We start from the raw sequence: 18,076 nt of genomic DNA, 5'->3' as shown, positions 1-18,076 counted from the left end.
TATGCAGATCTCCAACCAGAACGGCGAATATCTTCCTCCACCGAGTATGGGGTGGCTTGCCCAGCTCTGGACCGCGGGCCGATGTTTATTGTGTTGGACTAAGTTCGGGATGTGCGCGGACGCACTTCCCGGCTACCAAAAATTGCGCATACGAGTTATCCACATGAGGGATAATCGCAGGGGTCAACCCAACCGAAGTGCAATGGAAGAGCCTCGCCCTGGGGGAACCACCTTTGTGATCATGGTAACCCCTATGCCAGGTAAGTATGCTTTTTCGCCGGCTCGTCCGGTCAGCCCATCCGCCCGAAGCCCGTTGCTGTAGCGATTTTTATGAGCGTCTGTATCTTATTATCTCATTTCCCGAAGAGCAAAACATTGGAAAACATTGTGCCGAGAAGGATCCAGATTGGTCCGTTGATTGCCCTTCCTAGCGAGCTGATAACGATTCTCAATATGCTTCCGTGTGGTGCCAATTCGTTTATAAAACAATCACGTAATTCGTGTAAAATCTTGGTTTGGCCAATCGATTCCCTATTCCATCCTGGCTGAAAAGTTGCAACTTCAATGCTCGGATGAAAAGTTTCATTCCCAAATTAAGTCGCCGGATCCCTACAACAGCAACTGGGTTGGGCTTTCGTCCAGTTTTGGATCACGCGAACTGAACGCAAAGTGACGTGCAGCAAATGCACACGCACACACACATCGCTTTTGCTGACGCCTGACGCGCTCGGCTCGTGCAATGAAACCGGCAAACCAAGCTTCGCGTGAGACCATCAGCATAAAATTAGCGAAATTCGATACCGGGACGAGAGGAAACGCCCGAACAAGTGCACCTATTTGAACATGTTATCATGCGCTACAAAGTGAGTGGGAAAAATTAACACGTTTTGCAGTAGAAAGGTGCATAAAATGCGAAAAACTGTATTCCGATTTCGTTAAAAATCGCTACAGTAACATGCTTCGGACGGATGGGCCGGCCGGACGAGCCGGCGAAAAAGCATACTTACCTGGCATAGGGGTTACCATGATCACAAAGGTGGTTCCCCCAGGGCGAGGCTCTTCCATTGCACTTCGGTTGGGTTGACCCCTGCGATTATCCCTCATGTGGATAACTCGTATGCGCAATTTTTGGTAGCCGGGAAGTGCGTCCGCGCACATCCCGAACTTAACTAAACAAGAAAAAAGCGCTAGACCAAACGATCGAATGCCTAGCGGGTGCAAAATATTCTGTGCCGAAATTCCCTAAGAGGAACGCAGGCGGCATTGAATCAGGCGACAAGGACAACAACCCCGAAACACCCGAGAGAGCGACTTGATCGGACAGAGAGCGACTGTGACGGGAACAACGTCGGCGGCAACTCGCGAAATGGGAGAGTACCCGGGGTGCGTGCCCTCTGTCTGTCGCCCTCTTTATAAGCAGTCAATTGAAAGCAATTATCTCACGGTTATTGATTTAATCAATGTCGTGCCGGATCGGTTCATTTACCGGTGAAGGCCCCGGGATGCACGGGTCAAGGCTTGTTGTCGTCGGGAAGTGCCGCCCGTCGATACGGTAATTCAATCAATAAATTCGTGTTACGTGCCAGAGACGAGAGAAGTTAACTGTTTATTAACCCCGCTTCGACAAACACGACGCACGACACGAGAACATCTTTCCGCCGTCGAGAAAGTTCACCGATTCCGTGACGCCGCGCCTCGAATGCGAGAATGTTCTCGTTCCCGCATCTGAGTCTTCTTCTTGCCCGTCTTGGTTGTGAGATTAGACGCCTCTTTCGAAGCTTGCAAAAATTGCCATAGCGGACGGTATTTCACGTCCTCAAGGCGGGGTATTGGTATTAGTTTTCAACTAGCAATAATCGCACCTCGGTTGTACCTCATTGGTTACGATATCGCCACTGCGCAAAGCTGACATTCCGCTCTCACCAGGCAGCACCAGACCGGTTCGGGTCATGTTTTGTTGGTGATTCATAACACAATCTTGCTGTGTTTTTGCTTATTATGTAGCTTGCCTTGGCAACCGTATTTACATCCTGCGGTACACCCTGCGGCACCCGGCATGGCTCCAAAACAGACCGAGGCCTCTCTTATTGGTCCTGCGAAACCCCTTTTTCCAAACGAACGCAAGTTTTTACCCATTTTCGGAACGTGAGTTCGTTTTTCCCTCGGCAATATATTATACGCGTCAGCGGTGAGACAAGCGTCACCCAGTGTAAGAAGAAGAAAGAAAGAAGAAGAGTTAAGAGCAGTGACGCCAAACGCATTTCGTTTGCCACCGAGCAGAACGCTACAAATGTCGGGTTCGCCGAAAGTTTCGTGAAGATGAAATAATTCTGTGACAAAATTTAACCGGCATTTGTGTTGCTAAAATCGAACGGTATATCGGGATGAGCATAAGCATAAACGTATAAATATAAAATGCCTAATAATATGCATATCAATTCGTCTCGGCTTCGTGCCGACTTATCGAATCACTTGTTTCGTTGAGTCGTTGTTGCAGTGGAAACACAAATCACGTACGATTTGCTCCGCACCGCGGTTCATTCAATCAATCGGTAATTGCCAGCAATGCCATCGCCCATTGCCCATTGCCATCGCAATGGGCTAATGAACGCTCTCTCAATTGAATTAAGCAAACTTTGGGTCTCTCCGATTTGTGACGAAAAACTTTTGACCGCTGCTGCAATTGATTGACAGATTGATTGAACGTTGACCCCGCCCGCAGAGCCTGACAAACGGTAGTTATTTTTCTTTTGTTTTTCCTTCCTAACGGTTCAACGTACGGTGTGCGGACTTTTCGTTTCGCCTGGCATCACTGCCGCGCAGCTCTGGCTCGTTTAGTGGGCCCCTGGTTCAGTACTCCAATTGTTTGTCATTCTTTTCGGGTCCTGCTTTCTCTCTCGCACCATTTATCCTTGGTGTTATTTATCCTTGTCCAGCGTTCCCTGGCGCACACACACACACGGCCGCCCATCGTAGACACAAAAATACCGAAGCGATGAGCGAGTCACATGCTTTCTCGCTCGCGTCACATGCTCTCTTTCCCGTTCGGGCGGTTCGACAGAGAGTGTGCAGAAAAACAGAGAGAGCGTGAGTCAGGAGTCAGGTTCGAACGCTCAAAGTCAGGTTCGTAAGGCAGGTAAACGCACAGAAAACAAATTTGAAACATTTCACGGTTACGTTTTTCGAGTTTACTCTTTTCGGTTAAAGTATTCGGACGTGTTGCGTGTGTTACGTGCTGTCCGGTGGTTATCGCTTCTCGCAGAGCGATTTCGTGCAGATTCCGTGTTGAACGCAGAGAAAACAACAGAACGGTTTGCACGGTCGGACGGACGGTCACGGTGTTTCGTCGTCGGCCTCCTATTCGAAAAATCTTTCCGGCGAAAGAATGCCACAGTGCGTCGTCGCGTGTGCGTGTGCGTTACTTTCTTTCGAATCAAAGTGTGTCAGAAAGAGAGCATCTTTTGTTTCACAGGCGCGGGCCCATGCGAGATAATCCGGCACGCCGGTTGCAACGGCGGAGATGTGAAAACCGATCCGAAAAGGTGAGATCCGTGGGGAGGAAAGTGTCAAGAAAGTGATGCTAGAGTTTGTGGGAAAGTTGAGATAGTTTATGCGGGCGTGTCGCCATATCACGACCGTTTGGTGAGTCGTCTCGCGAGAAAACGTGCTCCCTGTGATACGTTTTCGGTCGATCCGGATGCGGCGCTTGGTGGCGGCTGGTCAAACTTTTTCCTTCGTCGCCCGCCCCGGTGGCGGAGCATCATCTCGACATCTACAGTCGTTATTTCCACGTCGTACCGTCGCACCGTCGCCATCGGGCGCTAGAGGTAGATAATTGGAAGCGGAGCGAGCGAGCAAGCGAGAAGGGTGTGTGTGCAGAGAGCGAAGGATCGCGCACACGTATGGTGTGTATGGAATTTAGAGCGAAATGAGTGAACGCCTTATTGTGGCTGGCCAACAAGACGGTGGCGGCGGGGACGGCGACGGTGACGGCGGCAGTCGAGTCTCGTCCTCATCATCCTAACGGTGATCTGTTGAAGTTGAGCGTAAACGAGAGCGAGCGAGCGAGCGAGTGAGCGAGAGGGAGAGCCGCAACGAAAGAGAGAGTCCTTCTGGAGGGCGATGTGGAATGTTTGTTTGCCGTACAGAGGGAAGGGTAGACAAAAAGTCGCATGCCGCCGTGCAGTGGTGTGCGAGAGAGAGGAGAGGATCGCGTGCGTGCGTGTGTGTGAAACACTGCGATGCGTGTCTTCGTTTGTCGTCGAGCGCGTAAAGTGAAGAAATAGAACAAAAGCTTGTCACACCGGCCGACTGAAGGATCGCGCGCGCTCATTGTTGCTGAAGGTTCCGATTCCGATCGGTCATCGGTCCGAAAACACACTCCGCGCCCGCTGGAATGTGCCTGGTGTGTGGTGATCGTCGTCGTCACGAAGTGTGAGAGAATTTCGTTGTGCCCCGGAAGGCAACCAGACCGGCAAGGGGTGGCCGTCGCCGCCGCCGCTTTCATATATTGCTGCCCTCTGGTGTGTATGGGTGTGTGTGTGTGTGTTGATGGCTCTCAAAAGTTGAGCGAACGAGGCAAGCGGCGGCGGTGTGTTCCGCGATGTTGTTTTCGTAGTTGGCGGCGAAAAGATGAAACGGCACAAAAACGCGGCCGTGTGTGCCAAGGAGAAAGATGCGAAGCCGTTCGACGGCGTGTGTTGTTTGTTCATCAAGTGTGCGAGTGTGTGTGTGTGTGAGCGAGCATGTTTTGATGGTGGAGGGAAGAGTGATAAAAAATGATTCTTGAAAACACGTCGCGCCCGTCCGAAGGGCGTGTGGAGAGAGCGAGAGAAGCGCTCCGAACGTGGCTGTGAAACGCGAAAGGAAGTGATTCAAAAGAAGGTTTTTTTTTTTTCTGTGTCCTACGCTCTCTTTTTCTGGTCGCGCGCTCGCTCCCGCTCCGTGCTCCGGGGCCGGCTAAGAAAATGCGTCATACGCCAAAGTAGCAAACAAGTCGAGCGCATATTCGGATGATGGCCGTGGCGTAAATATCTCCGTAACTCACCACTGAACGTGTGTAGTTTTCGCTATATTAAGTCTCGCCGCCGCGCATCGATGTTGGTGTGCCAGACTGCGACATCTTTTTTCGTTTGTCGATTGATCCTGGAAAATGCCTGGAAGGAATGTAAAATATGCTGCTCACTGGCTGCTTTGATCCTGGGAAGCTAACGATTTATTATTTTCATTATCGGGCACTGAGACCGTGGTGTGTGTTGATTGGAATTGCGCCAAGCAGCGCGGGGCAATAATATTGGTTTGATTTGGTTGTGCCGTCGTCGCACCGCACCGCACCGCACCGCACCGTGTTGTGAATATTGCGCGCCGCGCGACGATGAGTATTTTTATCAATGGAGACTCTGGTGATGACTGTGTGTGGAAGCGGAAGCTTGTGTGTTTGTTTTTTTTTATAGTGCTCTCCCGCGAGACGGCGCACTACGGCGCCCCGCGAAGTATCGCTCCTCGGCGTCCCCACCGTGCCTCGGTGCCTTGATGGTGGTGGTGGTGGTGAGCAGTGGTGTTATTTATTTTGCTCTAGCACCGTCGTGTTCTCTGCTCCTCGTCTATCAAATGCTCTCGCTGTCTCTCACGCTCACGCGCACCCGTCTATAGTAATCTCACTTGCTCTCATCGCCCGGCGCTGTCGCTCTCTCTCTCTCTGTCGCTGCCGTTTGCGTCTCATGAATGAGTAAGTCCGCAAAGCAAGAACCACTACGAAGCCGCCGCGCGGTTTTGAGCGTAGAATTTTGTAGTACGACGTGTCCGATAATACCGGACTGTAAAAATAATACAACCACCACAACCCGAGAGAGGGAGAGAGATAGAGAGCGTCTCGCATATAGCAGGCGATGAAGAAGAAAAGCTGCGTGCGAAAGGGACATCGCCGTAGTACGGGGCTTTTATTGGTGCCGGGAGATGAGATGTTTGGGCGGGAAAAGCAAAACAAACCGCGCCGAACGCGCTCTCTGTCTCCTCTCCTGTGTGTGCCTTTAAACGCGAGATTGCTATCGCGGCCAGTGAAAACGTGTCGCCAGCGGGGGATGTGTGCGTGGGACACGGCGGTTGGGAAGCCTATGTTTGGCCATCAGCCTGGTGTTTGTGACGGCGGCGGCGCACAGCGACGAAGTACAGTTTCCCATTTTTTTCCACTGAATTCCACTCTCCTGCGGTCGCGGCGCACACACATACTCGCATCACGCGCCGCCTTTGAGTGACCACTGCGTGCGTGCGTGCGTGCGTGCGTGTGTGCGTTTTTATATTGTTATTTTAAGAATATCAAAACAACGGAAAACGTGGTCGTCGTCGTCGTCGTCGGGGAGCGCGATCGATTCAATCGCGTTCCGTTCCGTGGTCTCCTTTCCGGAACTATTCCGGAATGATCGATCATCGCGACGACGACGTAGCGAACTATTTACGTAATACGCAAAATGCGTATTTTACGCATAAAGGAGGATGCCACCTAAGAAGGAAGGAGCATTCTAATAATATGATCAAATATAGGGTGTTTCAGTAACGACACATTTTTTCATTCACATTTTCACAATGCTTGAACTTTTAATGAAAGGTTGATTCTTGACATTCTTTATGGAAATCAATTTTGGTTAATTGTCCACCACGATTGGCCCATTCGGTCGACCTATTTTTGAGTACATTTTCGCTTGAATCCTTTCGGTAATAGCAATTGGAATTTGGGTCTAGAGGTGGTCAATGATTGCTGGTTTGTTCGCATAACATAAATATCGATTGTGACAGACGCTGTATGGCACGTAGCGTCGTCCTGTTTAAAGCAAATGCCGTCCAAGTTCTCTGCTTCAATCAGCCATAAACCACACAAAACAGTCACTCGTTGGGGGTGTATTGGCTTCTCTTGCACGATGTGTGGGTTTTCTGAACTCCAAAAACAACAATTTTGCTTATTAACATAGCCACCGAGGTGGAAATTAGCTTCAATAAAATGTGCTTTTGACGAATGATTTGGCGGCTTTGGAAATAAATTTTTCATATTTTCCAATTGTCTGCAACAAAAATTATATTTTACTCATAAATGTCATGAATGAACCTTTCAAAGAAATGTTCAACCATTGAAAAATGTTAAGCCGTTTTTTTTTCATAACCAAATGAAAAAATGTGTCGTTCCTGAAACACCCTATAGTAATCAGTTGCTAGTCCTGGAGAGTGTCCGCCGGGGGGTTTCCTGGGCGACCAGTAAAAGGATTCTAGAGCGAGAACGAGACTAATCCCGGCCCGTCTGCGGAGAAGAGTCTGCAGCGTGAGAGTAAGAACCCGCCAACCGGTGGTGTCGGTGTGGCGTAGTAAGACGAGAAAGCGTGTTCTCTACACCCAGACAGCCAGCAGAGTCTAATGGTCTCACGGTCTGGTGAAAGTGGAACCCCTTCCTTCCTCCGCCACCGGTCGGTCGGTGTCAAAAGCTAGAATCGTACGCCCGGATCTGTCGGCTCGGCATTCTCGGTTCTTGCTCCCGTCTGGCCTCTGGGGGTCTGTTCGAATGGGTGCTCCAAGAAATAGGACTTGCCCGTCTGGCCTTTTTTTTTTAATTGTTTTTCGTCGGCAGACACAATGTCCCCCCCCCCCCCCTGGGTGCAGCCCGGGCATCATGCGACCGAAAATAGATCGGGATTCTTACGGGGCGCGCAACTATCGGGATTCGATCGAAACGCCGCCGATTTTCGTCACCGCCACTGTGATGTAAGCTTCCTGCCGCAGGGCGGTGGGCACCATGAATCGCGCGGCTATCGCGTTGTTGACGCGCGTCCCGGGCGCGCGCGATGACTGTGTGCTTCTCTAGTAGCAGCGGCGGCGGCGGGCGCCGTGTCGCCGGGTTTCCTTCTCCTGATAAACGAATTTGTTTTTCTTCCGCATATCACACACAGTTCCGCGTGCGGACCGTGTGTAGTAACACACTCTAACACACTCTGTGTGCTGTTGAACGCCCATTCCCTTCTGCCGCGCGCCACCTGACCACAGAGGAATTTGGGTTCGGTTTGTTATCAATCCGCCGCCTGTGCCTGTGGAGGGAGGGCCCTTCGCCCGTTGACGCCATCGTTGTTCCCACAATGATAAGAACGCGGCGCTAGTCTGAAAAACAACCCCCTGAAAGACGGCCCCTGATGACGCGGGAGCGTCAAAGGGCGTCGATTTCGGGGAAGGATCTTCACGTTGTCGCCCATTCCTAGAACCGCTTTGTGGCGGGTTTGTATAGCCGGATAACGGCGCAGGAACGGAAGTTGCGACAACAGGTTGGCCCACCGAGTGTGCGTGTGTGTCTGTGAATGCCTATAGCATGTCATGGCCAGTAGCAGTAATCAGCAGCGAGTCGTCGCGCGTGTGTAGCATAGCACGCAGGAAAACAACAACTTCTTGAGCGCCTGGCGCCTGGCGGCGGCAGATAAAGATCGGACTCGCATTGCGCAATAGATCGCTCGCGCTAGGCGGGAATTTACCGCGAAGGGGGAGGGGGGGACAAGAAGTTGTGGAGTAATGCGGCGCGCTCTGTACTCTGGGCTGTTTGTGAACCTTCGTCTTTCGTGCCGCGATCGTGTCTTGCCGCCGCCGCCGCCGCCGTTTGGTGCGGTGCCGTGCCCCGTTCAATTGCCCTGACCTTTGGAAGGGGCAATCAATTATTCGAACGCTGACGAACGGAACGCGAAACACCGACGTACGTGAAGTGCGCTGCTGACCACCGACCGCGAGCGAGTGAAAAGGTGGTCGAGACGGGGCGTGGAAAATATTTGTTGGATTTAAGTGCGCAAGTTGCGGCGAATTAAATCGAAAGCCTAGTTATGCCCTTCATAACACGCTCGATAATTTTTTCTGTGTCCCCCCACATTATCTAATCGTTGATAAATAATTGGTTTTTATGGAAAATTGGAGTTTCATTTCAACGCCCGACAAAGATCGTACACTCTACGCACCACAATACATCGAAGCAACCCGCGCGCCGAAGTCACTCACACTCACCGCGAGAATCGATGCGCGCCGCAGTCGCTCACTTTTATCGATTGAGCGTGAGCATCGCTCTCACTCAGTCGCTTCATCACTCTCTCTCTCTCTTCTCTCGCACGCCCGTCGGATGCGCCAATCATCATCGTCGTTGTCGTCGTTGTCGGGGCCGCCGTACGCGCTCATTGATAGCTCCGTCGCCGGTCGCCGCCGCCGCACGGCTTGTGGCCCAGGTTCGGGTTCCCCCCACATGTAAACTCGGATCGTAGTGTGCGCTTGTGAGCATCGCGGAGCGGAGCGGAGAGAGCACAGGTTGCGCGCGTCGGTCGGGGTGTTGTGCTACTGCCTCGAGGTCGTTGACACCGCGCCGTTGCGCTGTGGCTGCCTCGGCCTTTTCGGCGGCGACGGGCGCCGAATGACGCCGGCCGTCGAACGAGAGCGGAGCGGGCGGACCCTTCTCTTGCACGCAGCACCAACCCCACCGCGGCTGCAGCAGCGTGCACACTTTTGATACGTTTTCCTCAACATCCGGTCACGCACACACTCTCGTGTGCGATCTCTGTCTCACTTCATCGTGTGGCGTGTGTGTGTTTTGACTCTTGCTCCCGCCGTCAGGCCGGTGATGTGTCTCTGTCTCGCGTACTCGTCCTTTCGGCCGTCAGGTAGAGGATTTTTCGCAACGACCATCCCTTTTGATAGTATTTGTTGTGGATCCTTTGAGAAAAGAGAATCCTTGGGCCGAGAATTCGATTTTTGGTCCCCATTTTTTTTTCAGGCCATCTTTCCTTCTAGCATTTTTTCGGAAGGAAGCGGGGACACGGCGTCAGCATCTTGCAGGATCTTGGTTCCTGCGGTTGAGATATATGGTGTGTAAGGAATCGATTTTTATTCGAATAAGACCCAAATATAATCGATTTTTTATTTTTTAGCTAAAGTCCTGCGAGCTCTGAAGCGCAGCATACCGAAAGGGACGGGACACGGACACACACCGCGAGAGGAGAGAGAGAACCCTTAGGGGAACCATCAATTTGCTGTAGCGCAGGATTATGTTTCTGTGTCTCTTTTCTCGGGAAAGCATTTCCTTCTTGCCGTTGCACGGAGACACGCGGGGCCACTCCGCCAGCCAGCCAGACAGACAGACGGACGGACGGACGCGGGGCCCCGTGGTGAAGTGGTTCTTCATTATTTTATTCTTTTTCGGGCTCTCTGGCAGATGTTTCGCTTCTGTCACCCAGAGCACACCGGAGAGGGGGAACCGGTGGCCGCCGGGGTTAGTCGTTGTAAATGCGTGCGCTTCCGTGCGTGCTTGCGTTGCGTCCGTTGCACGCGCGCGCGCGCACCCGTGTAAGGGGCACAAAGCATCGCGCCCCGCGTCGAACGTAATCCAATTAAATAGCAATATACAAAACCCTGCCCCTGCCCGGCCCCGTGTGCTGCTGCGTGTGTGTCCCTCGACCCTTCCGTAGCCAGGCGCATCGGCGTGGCAAGATCGAAACGGAAGAAGCGCGCGTCGTCGTCGTCGTCGCGCTAGATCGGGTTTTTGTTGGGTGCTGCATTTCGGGTGCTTTGGTTTTTAGGGGCGCCGACCCCCGACTCGACCCGACACACACACGCAACCGATTGGCCAAATCCCTCTCGGGCTCGAGTCGCATTTTACCGTTATATTACCGGGGGCCTGGCGCGCCGCCGGAACAGGAACCAACCGGGAATCGGTGGTGGTAATCGTTTGCTTATCCTTTCGCTCTCTCGCTATCGCCCTGAAACACGCACACATCCTTCCGCGAGGGACTATCTGTCCCGTTTGCGCACCACTTTCCTTCCGGCCGGCCAGCCAGCCGGTGGCGTTTAGTTCCGTTGCACAAAATTTAGATTGAGATCGGATTGGTTTGTGTCTGGGATGGATTAATTAATCAAAACAGGCGGCCAGAGAGGGAGAGAGAGAGAGCGTGCGACCCAGAGGGACGAGGAATGAGGGGGATTGAGGATGTGTCACGTCACAATTGCCGTTGCCGTTGCCGCTACTGTCGCGTTAGTAAGGTCAACGGCCGGACTGTTATGACGGGAGCGCACAAGAAGGGGACGCGCGCGCGCTGGTTCCGCGCCCGATTTTTGTTGGCCGTTGCTCGTTACCAATAAAATGGATGGTGTAATGGACGGCTAAACGTGCCGTTCGGGGTACTAAATTTAGTATCCGAAAGCTGATAAGGCACATCTAAAAAAGGTCTCTCGAGACACACAACGCGTCTCTCAGAGTATTGAAAATCGGTTTTGAGAAGCCCCGGCGCCGAATTTTCTGGTGGCCTCCGCTCTGAATTGTTTCGCGTCCTGTCGTCGGTCGGTGGTGCTGCTGTGAAGCAGTAAGCAAAGTAAACAAAAAGCGCGCAAACCGAAGCGCGAAGCCAAACGAACCAAAAACAAACAACATTACGACGGTGGCCCTGGCGGCCGGCGGAAAAATCCACCAAAACAAATGCGCATGCATTGTGTGGCCGGCCGTCTGGCCCAGCCTGGCCGTTGTGTGCGCCGGCAGTGGGTTTTTTCATTTAAAAATAGAATAAGTAACCGCCGCCACAGCAGCGGCCAGGCGCAGGCCAGGGGCCGCACCTCACAACACGACGACAACGACGGGGACTCATGCTGGCCGCGGCGGCCCCGGCGGTGCAGCCAAGCATAAGTGGGGGGAATGCAAATCGCAGTGCAAAAAGTGTGTGGTGGCCACCAAAAAGGTCAATGGGGTGCTCGCGATGCTTAAAAATTGAAACAAAAAAACACTTCTTCGGGCGGCCACCGTCTTGCAATCCGTTTCGCCCCGTGCTCCTTTCGATCGCCCCCCGTGATCGGTGCCGTTCGTAAAATGGTGCCCCTGGCGACTGTCAACAGATCCGGCCATCTCCAGGGTGCGCCATCATGACAGGACCTGTTTAAATGTTAAATAACTCCGCCCTTTTTCAGTCGATCTTCACAAGTCAGTCAACTGCTGAAACGTCAGTCTGTGCCGTTTTAGTCATCATTTACTCCAAAACAACGGTCTGAAATTGTAGCGATGTATTAGGTTTAGAAGTTAATTCTTGCGGTTTTACAAGAGATGGCGTTACTCACTAAATATAACAAATTTTTTATTAAATATGTGTTTGATAGCTACTGTCATTACGCATCTAACGCAGTATAGATTGTTTGGTCAAAGTGTAAACAACACCTGTTTTAAACATTTGACCATGTCAAATTTTGTTCCTGGTAAAACGTTTTTACGGGGAGTAGTTTTTCATTACTGCTTGAGCGGCAGAAAAAAGGGATTCTTGTACCGAATCGTCACTGGTGATGAAAAGGTGGAGTTATTACAGGAATCCTAAACCCAGAAAGCCTGGATACAGTTTGGTGAATGTCCATGTCCACCGCAACCAAAGCGAAATATTCATTGCGAAAAGGTTATGCCGTGCGTATGGTGGGATATGAAAGGTGTGGTGCACTATGAGCTTTCAGAGCATAATAAAATTATTGAAGGACAATCTCATCAACAACAATTAATGCATTTAAGGCGAAGCTTTGGCCATAAAACGACGAGAATGGGATAAAAGATATGATAACCTGATTTTTCAAAATGACAACCCTCGGTGGAGTCGCAAAACCGGTCAAAACCTATCCCGAAAAAGTCGGATGGGAACTGTTAACCCCCCCGTTGTATTTACCAGATGTTACTCTTTCGGACTAGTATTTGTTCCGTTACATGAGTATCGATTTGGAAGCACAGCGTTTCACTTCTTATAAAAATATTGAAAAATAGGTCTCTGATTGTATCGCTCCTAAAGATAAGAAGTTCTATCGACACGGAATCGAGGAATTACCTGAAAGATGGGAGAAATTAGTAGCTAATGACGGACAATACTGTCATTAAGGTAGTCATACGTTATGTTGCTGTAGTTAGGGTACAAACATCGAATGAAAACCGCAAGAATCTATATATATAAAAATGGTTGTTTGTCTGTCTGTACCGCATTTTCTCCATAACTACTGAACCAATCCGCGTGAAATTTTGCACAGCGTAGTTTTGTGACCCCGGATTGTGAATAGGAAAGTGTCACCCTCCCACACCTCCGGGGAGGGGGGGCTCCCATACAAACGTAACATAAAAATTCAGCATCGGAAAGGAAAGCCGATCGGATACATCACCGTGAAGCCCGATCGTCCGAGGCGAAGGAGTAACGGGAAGCGAGGAGGGAAGCCGATCGGGTACGTCACCGGGAAGCCCGATCATTTGGAACAGAGGAGTAACGGGAGGCGGGAAGGGAAACTGAACAAATACGTCACCGGGAAGCCCGATCGTCTGAAAAGTAGGAGTAACGGGAAGCGAAAAGGGAAGCTGATCGGATACGTCACCAAGAAGTCCTCTGAAACGCCTCCCAAACGAGAAATAAGGATGAAATGAGGCGCAGCGACGCGCGCCGGGAACTGCTAGTTAACTTATAAACCTAATAATATAATGAAAAATTCTCAAAAACGGGCCACTTTTTGTGTGTCTAATGGAGGCGGACATTTGATCGATATTGTATTCTGTGTGAATTGCCATCCGCTGAGAGTGTTAAACGGCATTCTATACTCTAAATAAATCTTGTTCATTTGTCCAAATCGACTGCAAAATGGCGGAGTTATTTAACATTTAAAGAGGTCCTGTCATGATGGCGCACATTGTACAGAGGAGGTGGTGGTCCAATGAAAAGCGGATCATCCTGCCGACACACACAGGTGGACAACGCGTTCCCGGAGGTCGGTCCTGCTGCGGTAATCCTTCGGGGGGGGATTCGAGACGTTTGTTTTGAAGGGCGCCCTCTGATGGCGCGCTCGCCACCTCCAAAAATGAACGCAGATCTTTAGAACGCAATAAATCAAACATCTCCCCTGTTCTCGAGCGGCCACCGCCCGTCCGTCCGTCCGCCCGCCAGCCCGTCATGCGCCTTCGTGTGTGGTGCGTACGGTACAAGGTCGGTGTGTGCGTGTGCTGGATGAACGAACGCTCTCCGAAAAGCAGAACCACCCCACACGATGTTGATGGCGACGCACTTTTGGCGCTCGAAAAGCGACCCCAAGGGCACCGGCTACGGGGCGGGACGCGATGATGATACCCGGGCCGCGGTGGCCAGGGCATTCGCATCTGTCGATTGCGGTTGGCCCTCTTCTACACCCGACCCCGATCCGATCCGGATTCGAGTTCCCTTCTATCGCCCCGGTGGTTGTGTTTGTGGTTTGTTCGTGTCTCCCTTTTTCGTCGCGGGGTGGCCATGCTCGTAAGCTTTTGTTGGTGAAATAAAAAATGTAAATGAAACCGGAGCGAGAGAGAGAGAGGGCGAACGATTGTGCGTGAGTTGAACATTAGAACCGTGCGCTCCTCGTGACGATGGTGGTCGGGACCGAAATGGTCGCGACTATGAATTGACTATCAAAACAAATAGCACCCCGCCTCGCCTCACGGTATAGTCGAAAACACCTGCCACCACACCAACAACACACCCTGACCAGGCCACTTTCGCTCCTCTCTCCGAGTCGGAAGATTTCGGTCCGTCGGAGGGCCGTCTTGTAATGAATTTTCCCATCTTTTCGGCTCCCTCTAATAAGTTAAGTTGTTTGAAGCAAAGGGTTTTGGTTCTTGTTGTGAACCTTGACCGAAATCGCTCGACTAGTGCCACCTATTGCTCTCTCTCTCTCTGTTTTGCTCTCAAATTGTTATCAAATAGTGGGGAGGCCACAGATGTTGTGTGTCGCGGCGCCGCACACGTGGGCTTCGTCGAAGTTTCAGAAATTGCGTATCAGCTTTTTCGGATTCGCCACGGCCGTCTCGCCCCCGGAACGCACGTCAACGGGTGGTGGCGGCAGCGGCCAAAAGTTAGGTGAAGAGGGTGGTAGAGGGGTCGTTTCTTTTTCTATGTGTAGCTCTCGTTTTGTTCCATTTTGTTGTGTATGAGTTTGGCCACTCGTGCCGCGCGCTGTTGCTGGTGGTGTGTAGTTGTTTCAACATTGTAAGTTTCACGGATACTAATTGCATCGTTCACTAGTTCGGCCCCGGGCGCCAGCAGCTCCCTCCCCCCATCATAGTTCTGGGAGGAAGCAATCGTCCCGTTCCGGTTCCGTGGAGGGTAACGGATTGTAACGCGCTCTGTAACGTGCCGTTAATTTGGGATGATCCATCTAAAGACCAGCACGCAGAGCGCCTCACCTATTGGGGGGCGGTTGCCCTGTGCCCCGCGTGTGACAAATGCAACGTGCCGGGTAATTACCGACGGGCGCGCGGTGCACGTGTTTCAGCAAAACATGTTTGTTTGTGTAACTTTCTGCATCGTTTGACCCTTTTTTAAACTGCACAGAAAGAGTGCTCCGAGGCGCAACATACAAGGCTGTTCAATAAATTCGTAGCCTCGATAAGAAAAACGCATTTTTATGGTTTGAAATACAGTTTATTATTCAGTATGGCCTTCCTGAACCAATGAGACTCTGGAACTGGAAGTCTGGAAACTGGAAGGGCTTCAAAATACGCTTCCGCAGCTGTTATGACGTCATCATTTGATGAAAAACGCTTTCCCCGCATGATTTTCGTTGGGTCTGGAAACAGATGGAAGTCGCTAGGGACCAAATCTGGTGAATACGGTGGATACATCAACAATTCGAACTTTTGTTCGTGGTTTTTTGCCATTTTCAAAATGTTTTTCTAACAGAGGGTGCATTGTCCTGATGAAAGGGGATGTATTTATTGTGCAAACCGCGTCTTTTTTCGCGAATTTTCTCTTTTAGTTAGTGTAAAATGTTACAACAAATCAAAATTTCATTCACATCCCAAAACACTGATGCTGAAACCTTCTTGGGCGATTTCTGGACAAGAACTCGTTTCGGAACCAAAGAAAAAGGTTTACATCACGCTTTACGCTCTTGTTTTGTTTCAGGATCATGGTGATAGACCCACGTCTCATCCATAATGTAGATGAAATGCACAAAATCCACCTCATTCCTTCGAAAACGCTCTAAATATTGGCGATAAAGTTGCATTCGAATGCGTTTTTGTTCCATTTTTCGCGAATGCGGCGGACATTGTGCACACACACAGCCGTCTGAAACCGAATACTTCAGTCAAAATATTGGGTACACTGCTCAATAAGATGACTAGGCCTTATACTAAATCTCTTTAAGTGATTCGACGATTTTCCAATACAATATCCTGTATTTTTTCTACGATTTAAGTTGTTGTGTCTGTTTTTGAGCGTCTTTGACATGCATTGTCTCCTCGGTTTTTACGACCACGATTAAATTCAGAAACCCCACATTTAATGTACTTATTGAAAGCGAAGAGTCCTTATACACTTTCAACATTTGTTCAAAAATTTCCTTTGCTTTTAAAGCTTCCAAAAACAAAAATTCAATTACTGCACGATACTTTGTAAATTGTCGATTGTCGATACGAAATGGCTTGTAAAACAAGAAGGAAGTGACGGATTGAAATGAAATTTCACGTACGTTCATATGAAGAGTGTACCAACATCTCGCGATTCCCAGGAAACCAGGCTGGTTTCCTGGAAATCTCTCGCGCCCCAAGTGATAATGTTCCTGGAAAATCCAGAGTTCGTAGAAACCGCAGCGGCGAGATGCTTTGGCGAGATACTACTTCCTGGTTACTCGTGCGTGCAGAGGAGGTGGTCCAATTTCAATTTTTCCGCCTCCACGTAATTGATTCTGTCCGTATATTGACCGCGCGATCGCACGCGCACATAAAATCGCGATAACCAGGCTGGTTTCCCGGGAATCTCTCGCGCCCCAAGTGATAATGTTCCTGGAAAATCCAGAGTTCGTAGAAACCGCAGCGGCGAGATGCTTTGGCGAGATACTACTTCCGGGGTGCGATTGATGAGAACAGGCCAAGTTCGGCCGCCGAGAGTCGCTGGCTGCTGGTTGCTCTTGCGCGCGCCACACACTAATTGGGTCAACCCGCGCTGCTGATGACCCAACGCAGCCCCCGGAGTAAGAGAGCGTGAGCGGAGCGAGCGAAATTTGCATTTGAGTGCATCTCTTGAGGGCGCAAGAAGCAGGTTATGTCCCCGACCGACCGGTCAGGCCGCCTGTGGTGGGGTAGGTCAGGAAAATTTGCAACGCGAATTTGCGGCCAACAGAGGAGAGGAATGGATGAAGAGAGTGGCGGCGGTTGGCCACCGTCGTGTGCGTCGCGCTGGGAAGCTCGGAAACTCGATCGATTTTCGCATTCCTGTGCTGCAACCAGACCAGACCTCTGGTGCTAATGGGGGTATAGCTTCTTGTGTGTGTCCCGCCCCGCCCCGCCCCGTCATCCGTCCCGTGTTTTGCTGTTTCCTTTTTGGCGACAAGGACGCGCGCGCGAGGCAGAGCGCGGAGAGCGAGCACGGCACGGAGAGTTTACAACTTTTCCGTATCGTGGTCGCCGTCGCCGCCGCCGTATCGATTATGTTTCGTGTGTACATACACGACTGCTGGAAATAGGTCACGCACATAGAGGGGTGGTGCCTCTCTCTCCGCGCGGCTCACTCTACACCTGCCCGCTCTCTGTGTGTGTGCGTGCGCTACGCCAGGTGCAATGGGGATTTTTAAAGACACACTTCGGTAGTAGATTTTTGAACCTCGTCGTCGAACCTTTTCTCGCCTCGCCAATGACTACTACGAACGAGTCGGCCCCGGACGACATTTTTCTACGATGACTTTGCACCCCTCGGTGTGGTGTTTACGCAGTAGGCGCCGGGGGATGATGTTGCTACCAACACACCGTTACGCTACGGTGGATTCGAATTCATCTCTTCCGTCGTCCCTTGAAGCCGAAGTTTTTCGGTCCGATGGTCCGGGATGGTGTTGGGGTGTGCAGGCAGGCAGGCGGTCATGCCGCCAGAGAACTACGCTTACACTACTACGCCGCGCGAATCGATCGGTTGATGTGCGAAGAGTGTGCGCGGACGAGATGAATGAATCAGTGAGCGAGTGAACCTCTTTTCGGGTGAATCCCAGCGCGCCGTATAGTAACTGACAGCCGGGGCCGGAGCCTACTGGCGTGACGGCGGACGGACGGTAATTCATCGGC

At 51.2% G+C, this 18,076-nt stretch overlaps 1 protein-coding gene and 3 non-coding genes across 4 annotated transcripts in view; 2 read left to right on the top strand and 2 right to left on the bottom strand.

Annotated features, from left to right (window-relative positions):
* Positions 1-104: 104 nt before the first annotated feature.
* On the bottom strand, positions 105-268 carry LOC128269529 (U1 spliceosomal RNA). The gene has a single exon (XR_008269199.1). It is a non-coding gene; the product is annotated as a U1 spliceosomal RNA (small nuclear RNA).
* A 583-nt stretch (positions 269-851) lies between these two features.
* LOC128278411 (insulin-like receptor) overlaps positions 852-18,076 on the top strand; it is a 30,354-nt gene continuing 13,129 nt past the window's right edge. The window contains exon 1 of the mRNA XM_053017139.1: positions 852-863. Within this exon, the coding sequence (XP_052873099.1) occupies positions 852-863 (12 nt within the window). The remainder of the gene's footprint in view (positions 864-18,076) is intronic.
* Positions 1,000-1,163, top strand: LOC128269528 (U1 spliceosomal RNA). Its single transcript, XR_008269198.1, has one exon. It is a non-coding gene; the product is annotated as a U1 spliceosomal RNA (small nuclear RNA).
* On the bottom strand, positions 1,767-1,907 carry LOC128269523 (U4 spliceosomal RNA). Its single transcript, XR_008269193.1, has one exon. It is a non-coding gene; the product is annotated as a U4 spliceosomal RNA (small nuclear RNA).

Source organism: Anopheles cruzii, chromosome 2 (genome assembly GCF_943734635.1).
Source record: "Anopheles cruzii chromosome 2, idAnoCruzAS_RS32_06, whole genome shotgun sequence".
Classification (NCBI taxonomy): domain Eukaryota; kingdom Metazoa; phylum Arthropoda; class Insecta; order Diptera; family Culicidae; genus Anopheles; species Anopheles cruzii.
This window is presented reverse-complemented; position numbering and strand designations above follow the sequence as displayed.